Source organism: Orbicella franksi, chromosome 8 (assembly GCF_964199315.1).
Source record: "Orbicella franksi chromosome 8, jaOrbFran1.1, whole genome shotgun sequence".
Classification (NCBI taxonomy): Eukaryota; Metazoa; Cnidaria; class Anthozoa; order Scleractinia; family Merulinidae; genus Orbicella; species Orbicella franksi.
The window spans coordinates 459,730-476,569 of record NC_138152.1 but is presented as its reverse complement, the minus strand read 5'-3'; the positions used below and the strand labels follow the sequence as shown (position 1 = coordinate 476,569).

Genomic DNA, 16,840 nt, shown 5'->3' with positions numbered 1-16,840 from the left:
AATTAAATTTCGAAGACATGTATTTCATTCACTTAAAAGTACTTCGTGAAAATAATTGATTTTCACCATGTGCGAAACCTTCAAATGGATTAAGCTTCTGGTGGTTGAATCGCAAAAGGATGGTCTACAGATTCCTGTAAAAATTTCTTTGGGCAAATGATTGTGAGCGACGGGAGAGCACGTTAAAAATGCAAGTATTTGACCATCCGTCGTCAAATTTCAATTTACGGGTTAGACATATATTTTAGCATGCGCCACATGACTTGACCTATATTAAGTTGAAATAGACACAGGGCTGATAATTTCGAAATGTTTAACCTTATTTGCTGTAAAAGGCAGGTCTAAACGCCGATTTGACGTGTTTCTCTCACAATTCGTCGCACATAAAGCAGAAGTGTGCTTTTGTTTACACAATGTTCGATGTTTGACCATCTAGAGGAAAGATTTTCTCTTAAGAAGTTCAGTTCAAAATGTATTGTTGCCTGCCTGTGAAAACAAATTGTCTTCCTGCTAAAAACATTTACTTGATGAAACCCCCGAATATGTAACTAGGTACATGTAGGTAGGAACAGTAGATGGATTAACTTCATTCATTTTTGTTCATGCTTGCCCTGTCGACTATACAATAAAAATAATTGAATAAATTATGCACTATTTCCAGGTAGAAAACCATCCATGGTTTTATTGCTTAGTGACTGATATGTGTTCTTCCAGTGTCGTCTTGTTTCTTGTGTCACTAGCATTCATTTCAATGTAGCTGAAGCCAAGCTCCTCGCACACAAGTGTTGCAGTTGCTGTTTTCCCAACCCCAGGGAGCCAGAGAGGAGAACTGCTCTGAGATGAACCATCTTGATCTTTCTTGAAAAATGAAGCTGCGCAGCAAAGAATCACAATCCATCAGATTACATTGTAATATTTATCTTAATTTATATCGATCACTTGAACTGTAACTTATGTTGTATTGTCACCAAACAATTCGTGATCATCATCATCATCATCATCAACAACATTGTCGATGCACAAGTTTGTTATCAATACTTAATCACATTGCCATGGCAAAGTTTGCATCAGAAATTGGCATTAACAAACTGCATGTCTTCTCAAAGCCAAGTCTATTTTCTACCACATGTACAAAAATATATAATGCAATCTGATCTGCAGCTTGTCATTAAGGACATGAAACCACAGCGACCATTAGTTAGGCATACATGTGCAGTTGAACTGCTCAATAAATGTACTTTACCTCAAGAGTACATAACGTGATTAAACTGTAGGCTATCTACAATTTTAATCAATTGACTAATTTCCAGGACAACATCAATAATTGATGTTGTCCTGGAAGTTACTCACGATGTTATTACATGCATACCACTAACATTCTGAGAAATACATGTAAGTTTAAAAAGCGGCTGATTATGTACACAGTATTTTTAATTTCACTGCACTGTTTGCAGTTCTACTTACATTTAGTTGGTGCTTTCTTTCTGTTCTTCTCCCAGTTTGTCAGCCAGTTCATCAGCTTTCGCATGTTACTCTTGTCACCTTGCTGGCAAATAATCTGCTTCACTGAGCGAGGGCGATATTTGTCATCCCACAACAAACTAGGCCCTCCTAAACAGTTAAAGACATCAATGAGAAGTTGAACGGCCTACATTGTGTATGTACTTAGTTACCAGGACATTTCGTTGGTCAAAAATAAGTATGTTGACAGACAGTAGGATGTGAAGATCCATGCAAATGCAATACATGTATGTGGTCCATTGGAAATTCCAAGGGGGGGGGGGGGGGGGCTCTCAAAAGCCAATTATTTTTTTCAAAGGAAAGTGTACAGCAAAACTAGAATTTCCTGGGAGAATCCAATTAGGGCATCAGTCAAATCTAAAAATCTCAGTGGGAGGAGTATAGATATTTTCTGGAGCATCACAACATACCTTTTAATGCAGCTGAGATAATTCCTTTCGAGCTGTTCCTTTCCTAGACTCAATTTTCCAGCTTCTTCAGTTTTTTCTTTCTTCTTTGACTTCTTTTCCTTGCTGGGGGTTTCATAGGTTATCTTCTTCCCTGGTTTTGTCCTGACTAGTTCAAAGAGCCCATCCTCAGCTAGCTGTGTTGTCCCACACTGCTTAGCCTTAAAACAACAAACAAACAAACAAACAATTTAACAAAATATAATCTCTCTCCACCATCTATCACAAGCAGTTAGTTTCAATAGGGTGATACTTTATATTATTAAGAACTGTTTTGTTTTTGCTTTTGGGTCAATGTAAATGTTTTGTTTGTTTTTTTTTGGCATAGGACTATCTGACTACATACAGTACATGTAGGTACAATAAAATGTAAAATATCCCTGGTCTGTCCCTTACCCTAAAAAGTTTGCTCTCACCAGCGTCCCGTCCCACCACAATATAACTTGTTTTCTTGCTCACCGACTGAGTCACCTTGCCACCGTACCTCTGAATCAAATCCGCAGCGTCATCTCTCTCAATACTTTCCAGCACTCCAGTAATAACAAATGTCAGTCCCTCTAGGTAGTTTTCTTCTCCCTATAAATGCAGCCAAATAAGTCATCAATTTTGACCATTAATTAGTGAAAAAAAAACAAAAACAAAAATGACTAGGATTTGGTGTAGCTCTACTGTAAATTCATCTCTAATTAAGATATGTGTATGCATACATTGAGTTCTACCTACAGTTGTTGGTACTTGCAAAACACACATTCAAGTAACTGTTTTTAATGTAGACAACTTGCCTGACTTACTCAATGAATAATCATCCTTGCTACATTTGAACATGATTGATACTCACCTCAGGGAGTGGTTTTGAGCCAAGAGCTCTGGGACCATCCCTTGCCATGAAACTGCGATAAATTGATTTTTTCTTCTCCAAAGATGTAGGAACTTCATCTGGTTCATCAGATTTAGGTGTCTTTGGAGTTTTCTCATTTGAAGATTCCTTTACGACTCCTTTGTCCTCAGATTTCTTTGGAGTAACAGTTTTCTTTGGACTCCTCTTAGTGTCTCTAACTGGAGTCTCAGGGAAAGCAGTAGTTGTTTTTGATGCTACAGTTGCGGTTGCTTTAGCTACAAGCCGACTAGCGGGTGTGGTCTTGGGAACACTCTCCGATGTCTGTGAAGGGTAAAGTATGCTAATTAAGGACGTTCGTGCTAATTGTTTCTGCGCATCCTTACTGCGCACGCAAATTCACACGCCACATCATGCATGAGCGCGCGCGTTAAGTAAAGAAATGAACAATGATAGGGCAGATGGCCATTGCTACATGTATAGCTTTGCAATGGATTTAACGATCCTGGATGTTCGGTGACCCCTACTTTTCTTTCCAGAAACAGATTTTATTTACAATTATCTCCACATTGTCCAAAAATGAACAAAAAATCAATGTGGGAAGTTAAAAAATTTCAAGATTTCTGTCCACAGGACATCGAATCCTGCCATCTTGCGTCAAGGCACGTGAAACTATGGTCGCTAAATGCACACTTGTTCTTTAATGAACCTCACCAGTTGACTAAATTCACTTAATAGGTCCACTTAAAATTTGGCAGAGAAAATTTCACTTCAATGAACTAATTGCAATATTTTTGGGCTTACAGACACTGTGACCTTATTTGCCAGCAAAGCGCGATTTTTTCAGATTTAGGGTGTTCTTCCGGGCATGTTCTCTCCAAAATGAAATTGGTGACCCCCCATTTTTTTTGTTTGCCTTTTTGGCAAAAGTAGATCATTAACTTTCTGTGTGGCACGTTCAAAAAAAATCTGTACATGGGAACATTTTGGGCGCGGACGTCCTTAAAACAACAAGACATCTGAAAATAACTATACAACAATCAGATGGTTATAAACATGCAACTAAGTAGACTTTTAACTAAGGTCAACAAGTTAATATCTAAAAATTAATCTTACCAAAACTACAGTACAGCCATGTTCAAAGAGCCTAACATCACAAACCAGCGAAAGATAACCTGAGAATAAGTTGTCTTGACCAAATGGATATTGCAGCAACAACAGTCAGTCTCCAAGTCTCTGACTTCTAATGATTAATTTATCCAAAAATTACATTATTTAAAGTCCAGTGCACTGCCTAGTCAACTTCTGCACCTGCTACAAGAATTTATATTGTTCAAACAACAATTAGATGTACAGTTGATGAACAAATTCACAGACCTTCTTCTTTTCAGGAGATGGTTTTTTTTCTTCAAGTTGTGGGGTAGACGAGTCTTCTTTTCTTTTCTTGGATGGCTGTTCTATTGCTCTACCATTCATATTTTCATTTTCCTTCCATCTCTTCTCTTTTCCATGTGGTGACTCATCATCTTCATTTGCAAGTGTTCTGCCATTTTCTTCTGGCTCATCAGATTTCTATGAGGAGAGAAAGAAATAATCTTATACATGTATGTTCCTTTCCAGATGACTGATAAGACACCACATGTACATGTTCATGGCCATTGACTTTTGACTTTTCAAAAGATAAACAGGTGACAATCAACATACTGTCAGCTTCAAAACATTGCTCATGGTAGCCACATCTTAGCTCTTACCTACATGTCTGGACTTCTTTCGTTGAGTCACAGTATTTATCAGGATTTAACAAAAAAATGTCAGTGCCATCTGTAGCTTACTCAATTTTAGTGCTAATTTTGTAGTGAACTCAATTAAGTGCTGTTGCATTGTTGTGTGGCAGACAAACGGAATTCAGTGTGTGAGAACTACCTGTATAACTAGGTACTACATGTATTCACTGTAGTTTTAGTAAGATTTAGTATCTTATATAATTATATTTTTTGCCACTCACAGACATTTTTAAATTAGCTTAATATAATTATATAGCTACATAACTCATTAATTCAGATTGAATTTTATTGCCATTAAGGTACAAGAAGTACATAACCAGTTAAGAGTAAATTTTCCCTTTACACCTGAGCAATATGTACATCTGTTGAAATGTTAATGCCCCTGAATGCTAGTCAACTTACCACCCTCTGAATACAGTTGCTTTCAATATCAGGACAATCAAAGTGGACTCTACTTGCAGAGTAGCAGTTTACAAACCTCTTTCCTCTTTGTAGCACAAACTTTTCGTGATTCTCTTTCAGCAGGAGTTGAACCAGAGAAGTCCAGAGCAGACGTCAGTTTCTGTGGAGTTTCTTTACGCTTTACAGGGCTAGATAGGGAAAAAAAATATTCAGAACTTAAGAAAACATTCACACAGACATTACCAAACTAAACTAGTTTGAGTTCAAACTAACCTAGTTTGAAACAAATTGACCTACAAGTACACTGTAAAGACCAAATTGACCTACGACATACATGTGAAGAAGCTAGTCATAAAAGGGGATAAGTGACGATTTGCATGTGGTCTTCAATGTAATACAAAAACGTGGTTCTGTATTTTTGTCACTGGTTTTTGCTTTGTTTTCGAGTTAAAACGTAGGCAAAAAACTTGGCTTTTCCTAGCCATGTCTTTAGGAGTTTATTTGTTGAACAGCAAACAGGCAGACTGTTTATAGTGTATGAAGTCAAAACCAAATCCCACAGCATATAGAGCAGAAATCTGGGAACAGATTGTTTACATCGGCTATTGTAACGTGAACACAACACGTGAATCGATCGAGCGTCAAATGAAATGCCATCAAACAAAAAAGAGATGTGCCACATTAGAGCTCTGTCAACTAATATCTTAAGCATTGTTTTAAAGTACCTTGTATGCCTGCCTGGTGGTTGAGAGGCATCATAAAGCTTCGATAAACCCGTAAGTCATCAGCACATTTTAAAGAATCAAAATGTGTTCTGAAACTTCGAAGGCAGCTGATATACTGTAATCGTGTTATCGACGTTCGAAGTCAGATCAAGCCAGGTAGCAAAGTCCAAGAGCAGTTCTTGCCCAAGAAAAATACCCTCTGGTGAGTTGTGGCCCATTTGCCAAGCGTTGCTAGCGTCAAAGTTTGGAAAACGAGGACTGGTTTTAGAGTGATAAAATTTGTCTTGTATCGACCGCCATGTTTTCCTGCGCAAGAGGTGTAAAGACCCTTCCCGGCATGCATTGCGCTTACATTCTGCGGGCGTTTCTCGAACTGGTAACTAGATTTAAACATAATAATGGCCAGCAAGTGGCGATCGATTGTAACAGATCTGTGATCCAGTTTGCATTGATTTTATTTCAAATCGGCATGATTTGTAGTGTTTTGAGCTTCTGGGATCAGGGGACATGCAGATGTATGGAGACCCGTACGTTGCGCAGAAGGGTTAATCTGTTAATCTGTCAGCCCTATTTATAGAGCGTTTTCACGTGGAGTCATCAAATTCTTAAATCCAACACTAAACAGCCACCAAAGTTGTTATCCTCATCAGGCATAAGAGGTACCAGCGCATTTTGAACTTGGAAGTTATGGCGGTACGTGACATAAAGCTACGATCGCGTTTGTCGAAAACTATGATTTATCTCGTGCTTTTTTAGCCATTTAAGACGTTGCCATATTTGGAAAAGTGCTTATTGAAATGTTTATTTGTTTTATTTTATTTTTATTTACACCTTTTTTGACCTGAAATCAACATTTTTGAGCTTACACATTGTGTGAAATTACCATTTTCAGGAGCCCATCATGGGCTCCTACCATTTTGCTGTTTTCTAAGTGAAACCAACATCCTTGCCGTCACGCGTTAGTGTCAAATCAACATTTTAACCTATTTAGACTTGAAATCAACATCATTGAGCTTATACGCTGAGTGAAATTACCATTTTGCTGTTTTCTAAGTGAAATTAACATCCTCGCCGTCAAGCATTAACGTGAAATCAACATTTTGACCTATTTAGACCTAGAATCAACATCATTGAGCTTATGCGCTGCGTGAAATTGACATTTTGCTGGTTTCTAAGTGAAACCAACATCCTTGCCGTCAAGTGTTAACGTGAAATCAACATTTTAACCTATTTAGACCTGAAATCAACATCATTGAGCTTATGCGTTGCATGAAATTGACATTTTGCTGGTTTCTAAGTGAAACGAACATCCTTGCCGTCAAGCGTTAACGTGAAATCAACATTTTAACCTATTTAGACCCACTTCAAGCCTACTGAAACGTTCCAATATATACACTTTACTTCATCCCACCCACCGGGAGTTAAAAAAGGTTTCATCAAAGGAGAGGCCTTAAGACTTCTCAGAACGAACTCTTCTAAGAAAATATTTGAAGAGAAAATCAAAACCTTCAAGTCACACCTTATTGAGAGAGGTTACCCAGAGAATCTTATTCAAGCAACCCTCTCTGAAGTGAACTTTGAAGAGAGGAAACTAGCCCTCCAACCAAAACAGAGAGAAAACAAACTAATCTTGCCTTTTGTCACACAATATCAACCATCAGTGCCAAACCTAAAACAAATCCTAATGAAAAAATGGCATTTAATAGAACAACAACCATTACTGAGCGAAATCTACAAGGATCCGCCCCTCATTTCATACAAAAGAGGGCGTTCGCTCAAAGATATACTTGTGAGAGCCAAACTATAAAAGGCTAAAACACGCGCTTGAGAGTCATGCAGGCCTGTCAACCCCATTTTACACAAATTGACATTTTGCTGCTTTCTAAGTGAAATCAAAGTCCTTGCGGTCGCGGCAGGCCGAGCCTTTGTTATGATAAACCGAGGCGAGACTTCGACTTATAACAAAGGCTTGGCTTGGCTATTATAATAAAGGATCGGCTCTGTTTATCATAACAAAGGCCCAACTTCGTTTATTTGCAGCCTCGGCGGGATGAGGGCGTTAGCTATTTTAATCAAAAGTGAACTTTGTCGAAAGCGCTCCAAATTTCGCATGCAGTTTTGTTTAGGTATGTTTAGCAATGTCCCGTAGTTTTTCCGCTAAACTTTGCTTCGTTTTCGGGACATTGCGTATGCAAAAAACCACTCGGTTTTCATAGCGCCGTCTTTATAAAACGAAGCAAAAACCAGCGGAAAAAATACAGGGACACGTTTTTCTATTACATTGAAGACCACATGCAAAAATTCAGCTAATTTGGAGCAAACAAAAAAGAAAAGCAACCAAAATCGTCACTTATCCCCTTTTATGACTAGCTTCTTCATGTATATATTTAAGATTCCAAGAAAAAAATGTTCTTATCATCACACAATTTTACGCAAATTTGCTTCTACTAACTACATGTAACATAAAATTCTCAAGGAAAGTACTAGCAATATTGAAAGAGAACCCTCAGGAACTGTTCAAAAGAAAACTAATCACACTGTACCTCTCCTTAACATGCACAGCCTCCTTGCTTGTTTTTGTTTCCATTTGCTTGGCAGATTTCTTTAGCTTCTGAGGTACAACTTCCTCCTGTTCTGCAGAATACCAACAGATACACTTTACACTTTTAACCACCATTAATACAGACCTGTACAAGACATGTTAGTAAATCCAAGAGAAAAGACAAACGACCTCTTTTTTTGGGGGGGGGGGGGGAGGGGATTTAGCAGCCTTGGCTATTTTTAGAGAGTTGCTACCTTTAACATTTTGGCAATAAATTTACAAAGTATTAAAACATGCAGTAATCTGGATTATTAAATAATATATTAGAGAATTGGAGGAATCAAGATGAAACTTGAAGAACAAAATTAATACCAGAATAAAGTGATCAATGTGTTACCACTAATTAAAAATAGGTCCGCAATGCAAACTTGTGTGGGATTTCAGTCAGACAAAAGTTGATGCGCTATGGATAAATCAGAGAAAACGTAGCTTTACAGTGAATATTTATACATTTTGTTGTGTTGTAGTGATGAACGTCAAGTAAAGATACCGTAGAGTCCTGGTTATAAGATCCCAAGCTGCAGATGAAAAAACGGTTACAGGAGAAACATGTTTGGACTTTAGTTTCCAGGAAATTCACCTCATCAGGGTTCAGTTACACGGAACTCTTTACTGTGGTAAGTGACCCTTTTACCACGGCAAACTGCATTTAGTGAGTATGACCAATATTTCCGGAGGTAAATTTTCCGCGGTTAATACCTATGGATACATAAAAAAGATCACATGCAGTGCCCTTGACATTTCATGTGGTCAGTTGCACTGGTGTTTTGATGTCCAAGGTATTACGAGCAAATCACGTTTCTCTGTTTGTCATTAATATGTAACTGAAAAGGAAAAATGGTTTTCCTCCGTGTGCCATTTTTGTCACCTTGGCAAAATCCCATGTAACTGTTGATTCACAACGTATACTAAAACGGTTAAACCCAGCAAAAAACAAAAAAAAAAAGCAACAGGCAAAAGTCAAGGGGGTCTTCATTGAAAGAGTCATTGAAGTAAACACATTTTGCAGGTTGGGCTTGTTTTTCACAGCAGGAGCGAAAACAAATGACATCATCAAAAAGCAAGTGCACACAAGACGGTTTAGTTTTTGGTTGTGATTCTCGACTGTGCAATCAACAATAACGTGGCATGTTTCGTCGGGATGCCAGATGACCTGCTACATAACTGAGACAATTAATGTTCCCAAACACAACTTTTGAATCGCGTTGGCTAGGGTATGTTTACTGTGGGAACAGCTTTATTTCATTGGCAACATTTGTCCTGGGATTTGTTGATTAGTTCCAGTGAAGACAAGTAGTTCAGTTAACTGTAGCCCTTACGCAGACGATCCCCCCCTCTTCATGAAAAATTCAGTCTGTATCCAGTCGAAATTGTTTGGAAAAGTATTCTAAAGCCAAAAGAGTTAGCCTGAACCAAGGAACAGCAATAGAAATGTTTACTTTTATTCCTCAGCGGAAATATTAGAATCGGTCGCTGGTTGCACAGAGTTTGTTTACGATAAATCAACTCCGATTTCAAATGTCAGCTAATATTTGTGCTTCCAGCTGAGAAAACTGTATGTAAATTATACTTTTAGAAATAAGCTTTTGTGCTAAAACATGACTAGTAAATGTGAAAATGTTTAGCATGGAGTTTGAAGGCAAATGCAAATATTTTGTCCTTTTAAACTTGTGAGTCTACGGAAACTACACCATCATGCAACATATCAAGAAATCATCGTTTATCAGTTGAGGAGACCTCAACTTGCTAACCACAAATACACAGGAAAATACTGGGCTTTGTCATTATGTTATATCAGTCCGTAAAACTTTGGTTGTTGATATAAATATGCTGATTTTAGCAATAGACGGGAGTTGAAAGTAATGAAATCAATCAAGTGTAAATTTTATTCCAACAGTTGCAGACTGGGCGTCGCGACATGCACAATGTTTACTAGAATTCATTTTCTACAGAAACTGTTGTATCGGGATTTTCAACTGATTGAAGGAATTTCAATGTGACATAATTTAAATATGTAATTGCAGAAAGTTCTGTCTGAGAACTGGAACTTTGTATGATTGCTGTATGATTGATTGATTGTTCCTTATTCATCCAAGAATTTCACACACATAGGAAAAGCAAATGTTTACCCACCTTATAATAAATGGCACGTCAAAAATAAATACGGCAGCAGGTGTCTGAAAAACACTAAGACCTAAGGCTTAAGACTCCCTCCGAACCTCAAAAACAAGTCAAAATTTGCCAAAAAACAACACCCGGTAAGAGTAATTACACATCTAATGGCCACTGCACAAAAACACTCAACCTTTTGCTAGTGGAACCGCCAAGTAGAAACCACGTGACAAACACTTTGCTCTCATGGACAGATAAATAAATAAGTAAATATCACTGACGTTGACAAAGTGTGGGGAATCCCACACAAAAATATTTTGGTATACGGATTTGATTGCACTGCTCCCCAATTTAACTATGTTCTCCAAGACAGAACAGCTTGAGAATAAGTTGCACATGCAAAGAATAAAATTAATTAAGCATAATGTACATTAATTAATGCACCATTTTGGCAACAGGCAAATATAGCCTAAGCTTAAACAAATTGTGCACAGCTTATATGTGTGTGAAGTGTGCGCAAGCTCCAAACAAAAATGTGATCACATAATATTATTATTTGATTAACGTTGCTACATTGTGAGGTTAAATCGAGTGCAATAAAGCTGTGTTAAGATTTTGAGGACTAGCAGATTATAATATTATATTTATGATCAAAATACTGGAACTGGGATGCTTTATTTGAAGGCATGAATTTGCAATGCAATCTACATGTAACTCTGCCCTGCATTACTTTTAATTACATTAAATTTTTATTTGCAAATAGTATGGTTCAACACAATGAACACAAAATGATGCTTTTACCAGAGTCCTCAATAGTGATTGGCTTTCTGGTCTTGCTTGATTTTGAACTTTCTCCTTTTTTCACTGTGGCTTTTCTACAACAGGAAATAACACAAATTCATGAACAAAAAATACCAGGACTAAGGTGAAAAAACTGTTCATGGAGATGGAATGTTAGTTGAATGTCAGAGGTCTCCAAGAATCGCATCAAATGATCTAGTAATCTTTTAATATGTACTTCTAATGGTTTACCGTAGGTAATAAATCAATAATTCTGTTGCAGGTAAATCAGGACAATTGGTTTCACTGAATTATGACTGGCTCAGGGCTTAAAAAAAACTGGTCCAAAGGACAAGCAGCTTTGAATTTTGCTTGTCCCATTTACTTTTATGTTATTTTCTTTTATTTTATTTAGTTGAAAGCCAAGTTGCCTGATCCTTTGCCCATCAGGCAAGTGAGAATGAAAAGATACTTGCCCAGCAAGAAAATCTACTTGTCCTGGACAAGCAGACAGCACTTTTTTCCAGGCCTGCAGCTACTAAATTATTAGTGGAGATGACTGAGAGCTGTAATGTTACAAAGTCTCTTGACTTTCCAATACACAACAAAATCGAGGGAGTTTCAGTATAAAATTGTGTCAATCGTCACCTCGTGAGGATGGTTAATTGTTAAATGTTATGACGTCATAAGCATTGTATTATCTTTGTACAAGTAACATGTAATCAATCATAATCTCTTGTAATCGCGGTCAAGCTAATTTCGTTACCCTAATTCCCTCCCACCCTTAAGGTGTTGGAGTTATATTGTCATCAGCTCTTGTATCTTAGTTTTTAGTCTGACAATAAACTTTTTGTTCCAAACTAGTGGTCTGTGGTTAAATGTAAACAATTCTCAATAGATACTTAACAACGAATGCTTTTCTACACAAAATTGGTTTGACAACTTCACTATTATGTACATTCTGTGGTGCAGAGAGCGAGTCCCTAGAGCATTTACTGATCACATGTCCATTCACTAATGATTTTTGGCTGGACTTTACTTGTTGGTGCAGGAATGTACATGTAAATATAGTTTTAGACGGACTTTCTAATATTGGTAAACTCTTTGGGATTTGGAATAGAGAAGAAGATTTCTTGTTGCTCTATCACATTTTAATTATAGTTAAAAAAAATTCTACGAATGCCGAAAAAATAGCACTCACTCATCCTTTAGAGTGTATTGTAAAATCGTGCCTTACACTACATGTATGTATACCAATTAGAATCTCAAGTTATGAAATCAAATAACAAAAAGTTCACTCATAATCTTAAATAAAGAAAATATATCAACAACTTAGAATAATGTTAAATCTTTGATTCCTAATAGCACCGTGTAACATAAGCTTTATATATACGTAAAAAGTTGTAGTGCAGTGGAAACTGATGAATAGTGCTAATAACATGGAAAGTAGTATTGTAAAAACGTAATGTGTGTGTGTAATTTGTTGTTGTCAATGTGTGTAATGTATGTTACATTGTAAGCAATGCATCGTAAAAATTTAATAAAAAATTGTAAGTAAGCCAACTGTAATTTAATTATTTAATTAGGTGATTGCATATTGCATTGTAAGTAGTGTATGTATAAATAGTGTAAGTATAAGAAGTGTAAGTAGCAAGTACAGTGTAAATGTAAATATAAGTATAATATTAGTATTGTAAGTAGTGTAAGTGTTTGTCCTGTAAATAAAATTGCACTTCAAATTAAAAAATAAAGAAAAAGCAAATTTCTTTGCCTTTGAGTGAGTGACTGTGTATAATGTCCTTTGGAAATAAACTTGATTGACACTTGTGGGAATATGAACTGTAGGTCTGTTTAGCAGATTACGATGCAGAATGTACCCCTGTTAACTTTAACCTAAATATTGTGTGCGAACCAGTTACTGCAGCTGACCCTAATCAAGCTACAGTGTATCAATCCTGTAATAATCCTAAGCTAAACAGAGTATGCATACAGGAAAGATAGACATGTCCTATACAATATCCTCTCCAAAAACTGTACATGTACAAAGCAAGTAACATGTGCATAGAAAGACACTGATGTAAAAATTTGTTGTGTAAACTTGCATAGTACCTTACTTTAGGTGGAAGAGGATCTTCATCAGAATCTGATAGGAAAAAATATCTATTAACAACACAGACTTGATAGTCATGAGATCACTGCGTAATAAATTGATAAACTGCAGTTCATGTATTGAACAATTCAGGAAAACTTTGCAAGTGACTGTCAAGGTTGGCAAATTGATGCACACTGTACACACCATGAAATGGGCATGTTGATCTTTGACAAATTACACTAAATGTCCCAGGAAATTAGAAAATGCTTGACAAGATTTGTTGAATATTACTTTACGAATAAGATATTGCAGTATTGACTAAAGGAAGGAAACAGCTTTTGGTTCAAGTTATCAAATGGTTTTTAAGAAAATCATGGATTTGACAAAATTAATCAGCATTCAACTATACTAAACTATTACATGTATTTTCTTGCCTTCTCATTCTGGCTTTCTTTGGGCTTTTGTTTCCTTGTAATCTCATCATCTTCGCTGCTTGATAAACCCTACCCCAATAAAATAGCAAAATTGCTTTTCTATGGATACATGTAGTTTAAATTCCGTGTAAAATATTTATACAGTATGTGATTTCTTTGGACTGAGGAAATTTAAGTAGCCACAGCAGGGACACCTAGGACAATGTCAACTTAAAAATGAATTAACATATGGCAGGTCAGCAAATCTTGCGATACTCTAAAGTTAGTTAGATTGTTTCTTGCTTTCAAATTGAAAAAATGAAACTTAAGATAGAACAGAGTGTTAAATTTTAAATAGAAATTTAAAAAAATTAGCCGTTGTGGCTCACGTCCTCCAGACAACATAGAATTTTGGTTATTTCACTTGTTGTTTTGTGCAAGACAGCAAAAAAATGTACTGAGAATTATAACACACAGGTGCACAGCCATTGTGTAGTATTTTCTCTTTAACCATTTGGTCAGTGGCATTCAATTGCCCTTTGTGGTTTTCATAAACTCCCTCTGATCCATACCTACGTATCCCATAGAGTCAAAAGAAATTCAGAGAGAGCAGGGGTTGGTCTCAAATGCCCAGTTTTACAGTCAACAGTTATCTCCTGAGTAGGTAAAGGAGGTCAACCCAACAACCCTTCTCAGACCAGCAGGGAGAGGTGCACATACTTTCCGAAACAACATCTTGGCAGAGATAGACATGTAGACAAGAGCAGGGCTGGGAAGGAGGTGGGGGGATGTTGGGTGTAAAAGTCTTGGAAGTCCGGAGAGGAGTAAGGACTCCATAATTTTGATCTGAGGGGGTTTGTTGTTGTTTTGTTGTTTCTGTACGTTTGTTTGTTTGCTTGTTTGTTTTCTTTCTTCCCAAATTCTTTTAACTGGGCATCTGCGTGTATGCAAAAATGGCCTTTCCAATTAATTTCCAAGTGAGAAGAAAAAGATACTTACGCTTACTCTACATATCAAAACGTAATTATACTCTTACTCGTAGTAGTTTAGAATCCATTCAAAAATTCTTACCTTGCTTTTCGCTCGGCCCTGTCCAGGATCTCTCGCACTTGAGTCTTTCCCGCGCTTGTCCTCGATTTTGAAGCCCCTGGTTTTCAAGTTTTTCCTCTGGGACTGACCGAGAAAATTAACGATAAACGAACCATTTCAATGCGTTCTTCTGCATCAGTTTCGCAGATTTCGCGCCATCTTTGAAACGCGCGTAAAAGTAGTCAGCGGTTAATCTTTTGTTATGTTACATGACGTGAAGTGTCTCTTTGTCATTCCCATGTACCTAACTTAACGAGACGCTCCCTCCGTACGAGGCGAACGTGGGCTGCGCGAAGGAGTTTTTCGCATTCGGGCCCCGCGAAAAATGGGAAGGAGCAAAAAGGTGGAAGGAGGGGGGTGGGGAGGGGAGCGAAGTCTTTATTTATTTGCCAAAACGATCTTTATTTATTATTTCTACACTATGTTAGAGTGGTCCGTAGAGGGGGTCCGTAGAGGGGGTCCGTAGGGGTAGTCCATGGACCGGTCCGTAGGGTAGTCCGCGGACCCGGTTCGTTGTGGGGGTCCGCGGACTGTGACGCTAAACTCGTACCTAGGTCTTTTCGCGCTGTGCAATTATTTTTGGTTTACCTATAATACGGTGGACTTGGCTGTCTAATAGGGTTTGGCCGCTTAATAGAGGTTGGTGTACCTTGAATATTTTTTCACTATCGGGTTATAAATTTCTTAGTGAACATGGAGTTAATCGTGATAGACGTGTGTTCGAATTATCTCTCGTCACCTTCAGACTCTTATCTACCGTAGCCCTGTCCAAAACAAAGTTTTAAAATTTTGGGTGGCTGCTTAATAAGGGTAAAGACAACAAAGAAACCCTTATCGGAACGACCAAATGGTGGCCGCGGCCGTTTAATAGAGGTAACTGGTCAATAGGGGTTTTATTTACAGTATTTTACTGACAATAATTTTGGGCTGTATTGAAAAAGGAGACAAGTGAGCCACATTTGGAACGCAATACAAATATTCGCCCGGTCTCTAAATTTCACAGCTCTATTAGCCAAAACGAATTCGTACGATTTTTTTTTACAACTTGGCCGAGCTTGTTTTGGAATAATTTTCAGACAGTCAGATAATTTTAGCTTCTTTTGCAAAGTTTTTTTTTCTCAAATCGCTTTTCGCAACGTGATCGTACCGTTAGCTAATCCCAAACGCGCGTCATCCAACGCTCGCACTCCCCTCCCTCTCTCACACATGCTTTTTTATTTATTGACAAGACAATTCTTTGAAACCCCTCCACGGTTCACAGTTTTTTTTTACGTGTCCGATGTCGCCTGATCTTCGCATGGAAACAAAATGTCGAAATTAAGGCCTGAAGCGTTTAGGTGAGATTCAGCGATAACAACTGGGAGCTGGGGAAGGATTTTGTAAAGATTTGTCAAAAAACATGTGAGGGAGAAGGAGAAGAGCGAAAGCGCGCCCTGGATGACGCGTACCTGACCCAACTTGTACGAACGAACGCGAACGAACCAATTTTGCGTAAGATTACCTCTGACTCCTCTCGCGCAGCCCAACCCGGTGAAAACAGAATAGAAAGTGAGTAGCGTAGCCAATCAGAGAAGTGCATTTGTGATAGAGCGCTATAGTAAATTTATACTAGTCTCGATAGAAGCAGAACTTGCACGAGCTGTGAAAGTAACGATGGCGCGAGTAAAGAGAACTTTACGTTTTGATGATCAAAGGAAACAGGTTGTTTTCTTTTTTCGTCGCGAAATTTTCTAAAAGAAATAGAAAACATGTTCTCCTTGTTTTTATCGAGTTTTAGTAGAATTCTACCAGTATACCAATGCAAATGCTGTAATCTGATTGGCTGGGACATTGCACAATATCTAAACAATAGAGTGTTTCTGCCGAGGAACTATTGGCTGATAATTGCCCCCTCAGAAATTTGATGTTCTTAAAAAAAATGTTTGCCCGAGAAGCGAAGCTTCCAGGACAAATATGCTAGTTTTAAGAACATCGAATTTCCAAAGGGCAACTATCAGACCGCTAGTTCCGAGACATAAACACTCTTTTGTCTTCATTGT

General features: G+C 37.6%; 2 protein-coding genes across 8 annotated transcripts; both read right to left on the bottom strand.

Annotated features, from left to right (window-relative positions):
• Positions 1 to 681: 681 nt before the first annotated feature.
• On the bottom strand, positions 682 to 1,548 carry LOC145496262 (replication factor C subunit 1-like). Its single transcript, XM_081475960.1, has 2 exons — positions 1,465 to 1,548; positions 682 to 872 (listed from the first exon to the last, which is right to left on the bottom strand). Exons 1-2 carry the CDS (start codon positions 1,526 to 1,528, stop codon positions 682 to 684), a joined length of 255 nt encoding a protein of 84 aa, XP_081332086.1. The 5' UTR covers positions 1,529 to 1,548.
• Positions 1,411 to 16,015, bottom strand: LOC145496211 (uncharacterized). Of its 7 annotated transcripts, none has more exons than XM_081475881.1 (11): positions 14,784 to 16,015; positions 13,734 to 13,802; positions 13,317 to 13,350; positions 11,229 to 11,302; positions 8,257 to 8,347; positions 5,065 to 5,176; positions 4,180 to 4,374; positions 2,806 to 3,126; positions 2,364 to 2,543; positions 1,932 to 2,128; positions 1,411 to 1,611 (listed from the first exon to the last, which is right to left on the bottom strand). In XM_081475881.1, exons 5-11 carry the CDS (start codon positions 8,298 to 8,300, stop codon positions 1,602 to 1,604), a joined length of 1,059 nt encoding a protein of 352 aa, XP_081332007.1. In that variant the 5' UTR covers positions 8,301 to 8,347; positions 11,229 to 11,302; positions 13,317 to 13,350; positions 13,734 to 13,802; positions 14,784 to 16,015; the 3' UTR covers positions 1,411 to 1,601. The 7 variants fall into 7 exon arrangements, with proteins under 7 accessions (XP_081332007.1, XP_081332010.1, XP_081332006.1 ...); XM_081475884.1 differs by having other exon boundaries at positions 8,257 to 8,342; XM_081475880.1 differs by having other exon boundaries at positions 13,322 to 13,350.
• Between the last annotated feature and the right edge of the window lie 825 nt (positions 16,016 to 16,840).

Bases quoted from the DNA above. Each gene is read 5' to 3' on its own strand.
- LOC145496262 (XM_081475960.1), bottom strand. From the start codon at position 1,528: ATGCGAAAGCTGATGAACTGGCTGACAAACTGGGAGAAGAACAGAAAG. The intron at 873-1,464 runs GTAAGTAGAACT...TTTGCTGCGCAG, and splicing joins AAAGAAAGCACCAACTAAAT to CTTCATTTTTCAAGAAAGAT.
- LOC145496211 (XM_081475880.1), bottom strand. From the start codon at position 13,344: ATGAAGATCCTCTTCCACCTAAA. The intron at 4,375-5,064 runs GTTTGTAAACTG...CTCTCCTCATAG, and splicing joins GTGCTACAAAGAGGAAAGAG to AAATCTGATGAGCCAGAAGA. The intron at 3,127-4,179 runs GTCTGTGAATTT...TACCCTTCACAG, and splicing joins CATCTCCTGAAAAGAAGAAG to ACATCGGAGAGTGTTCCCAA.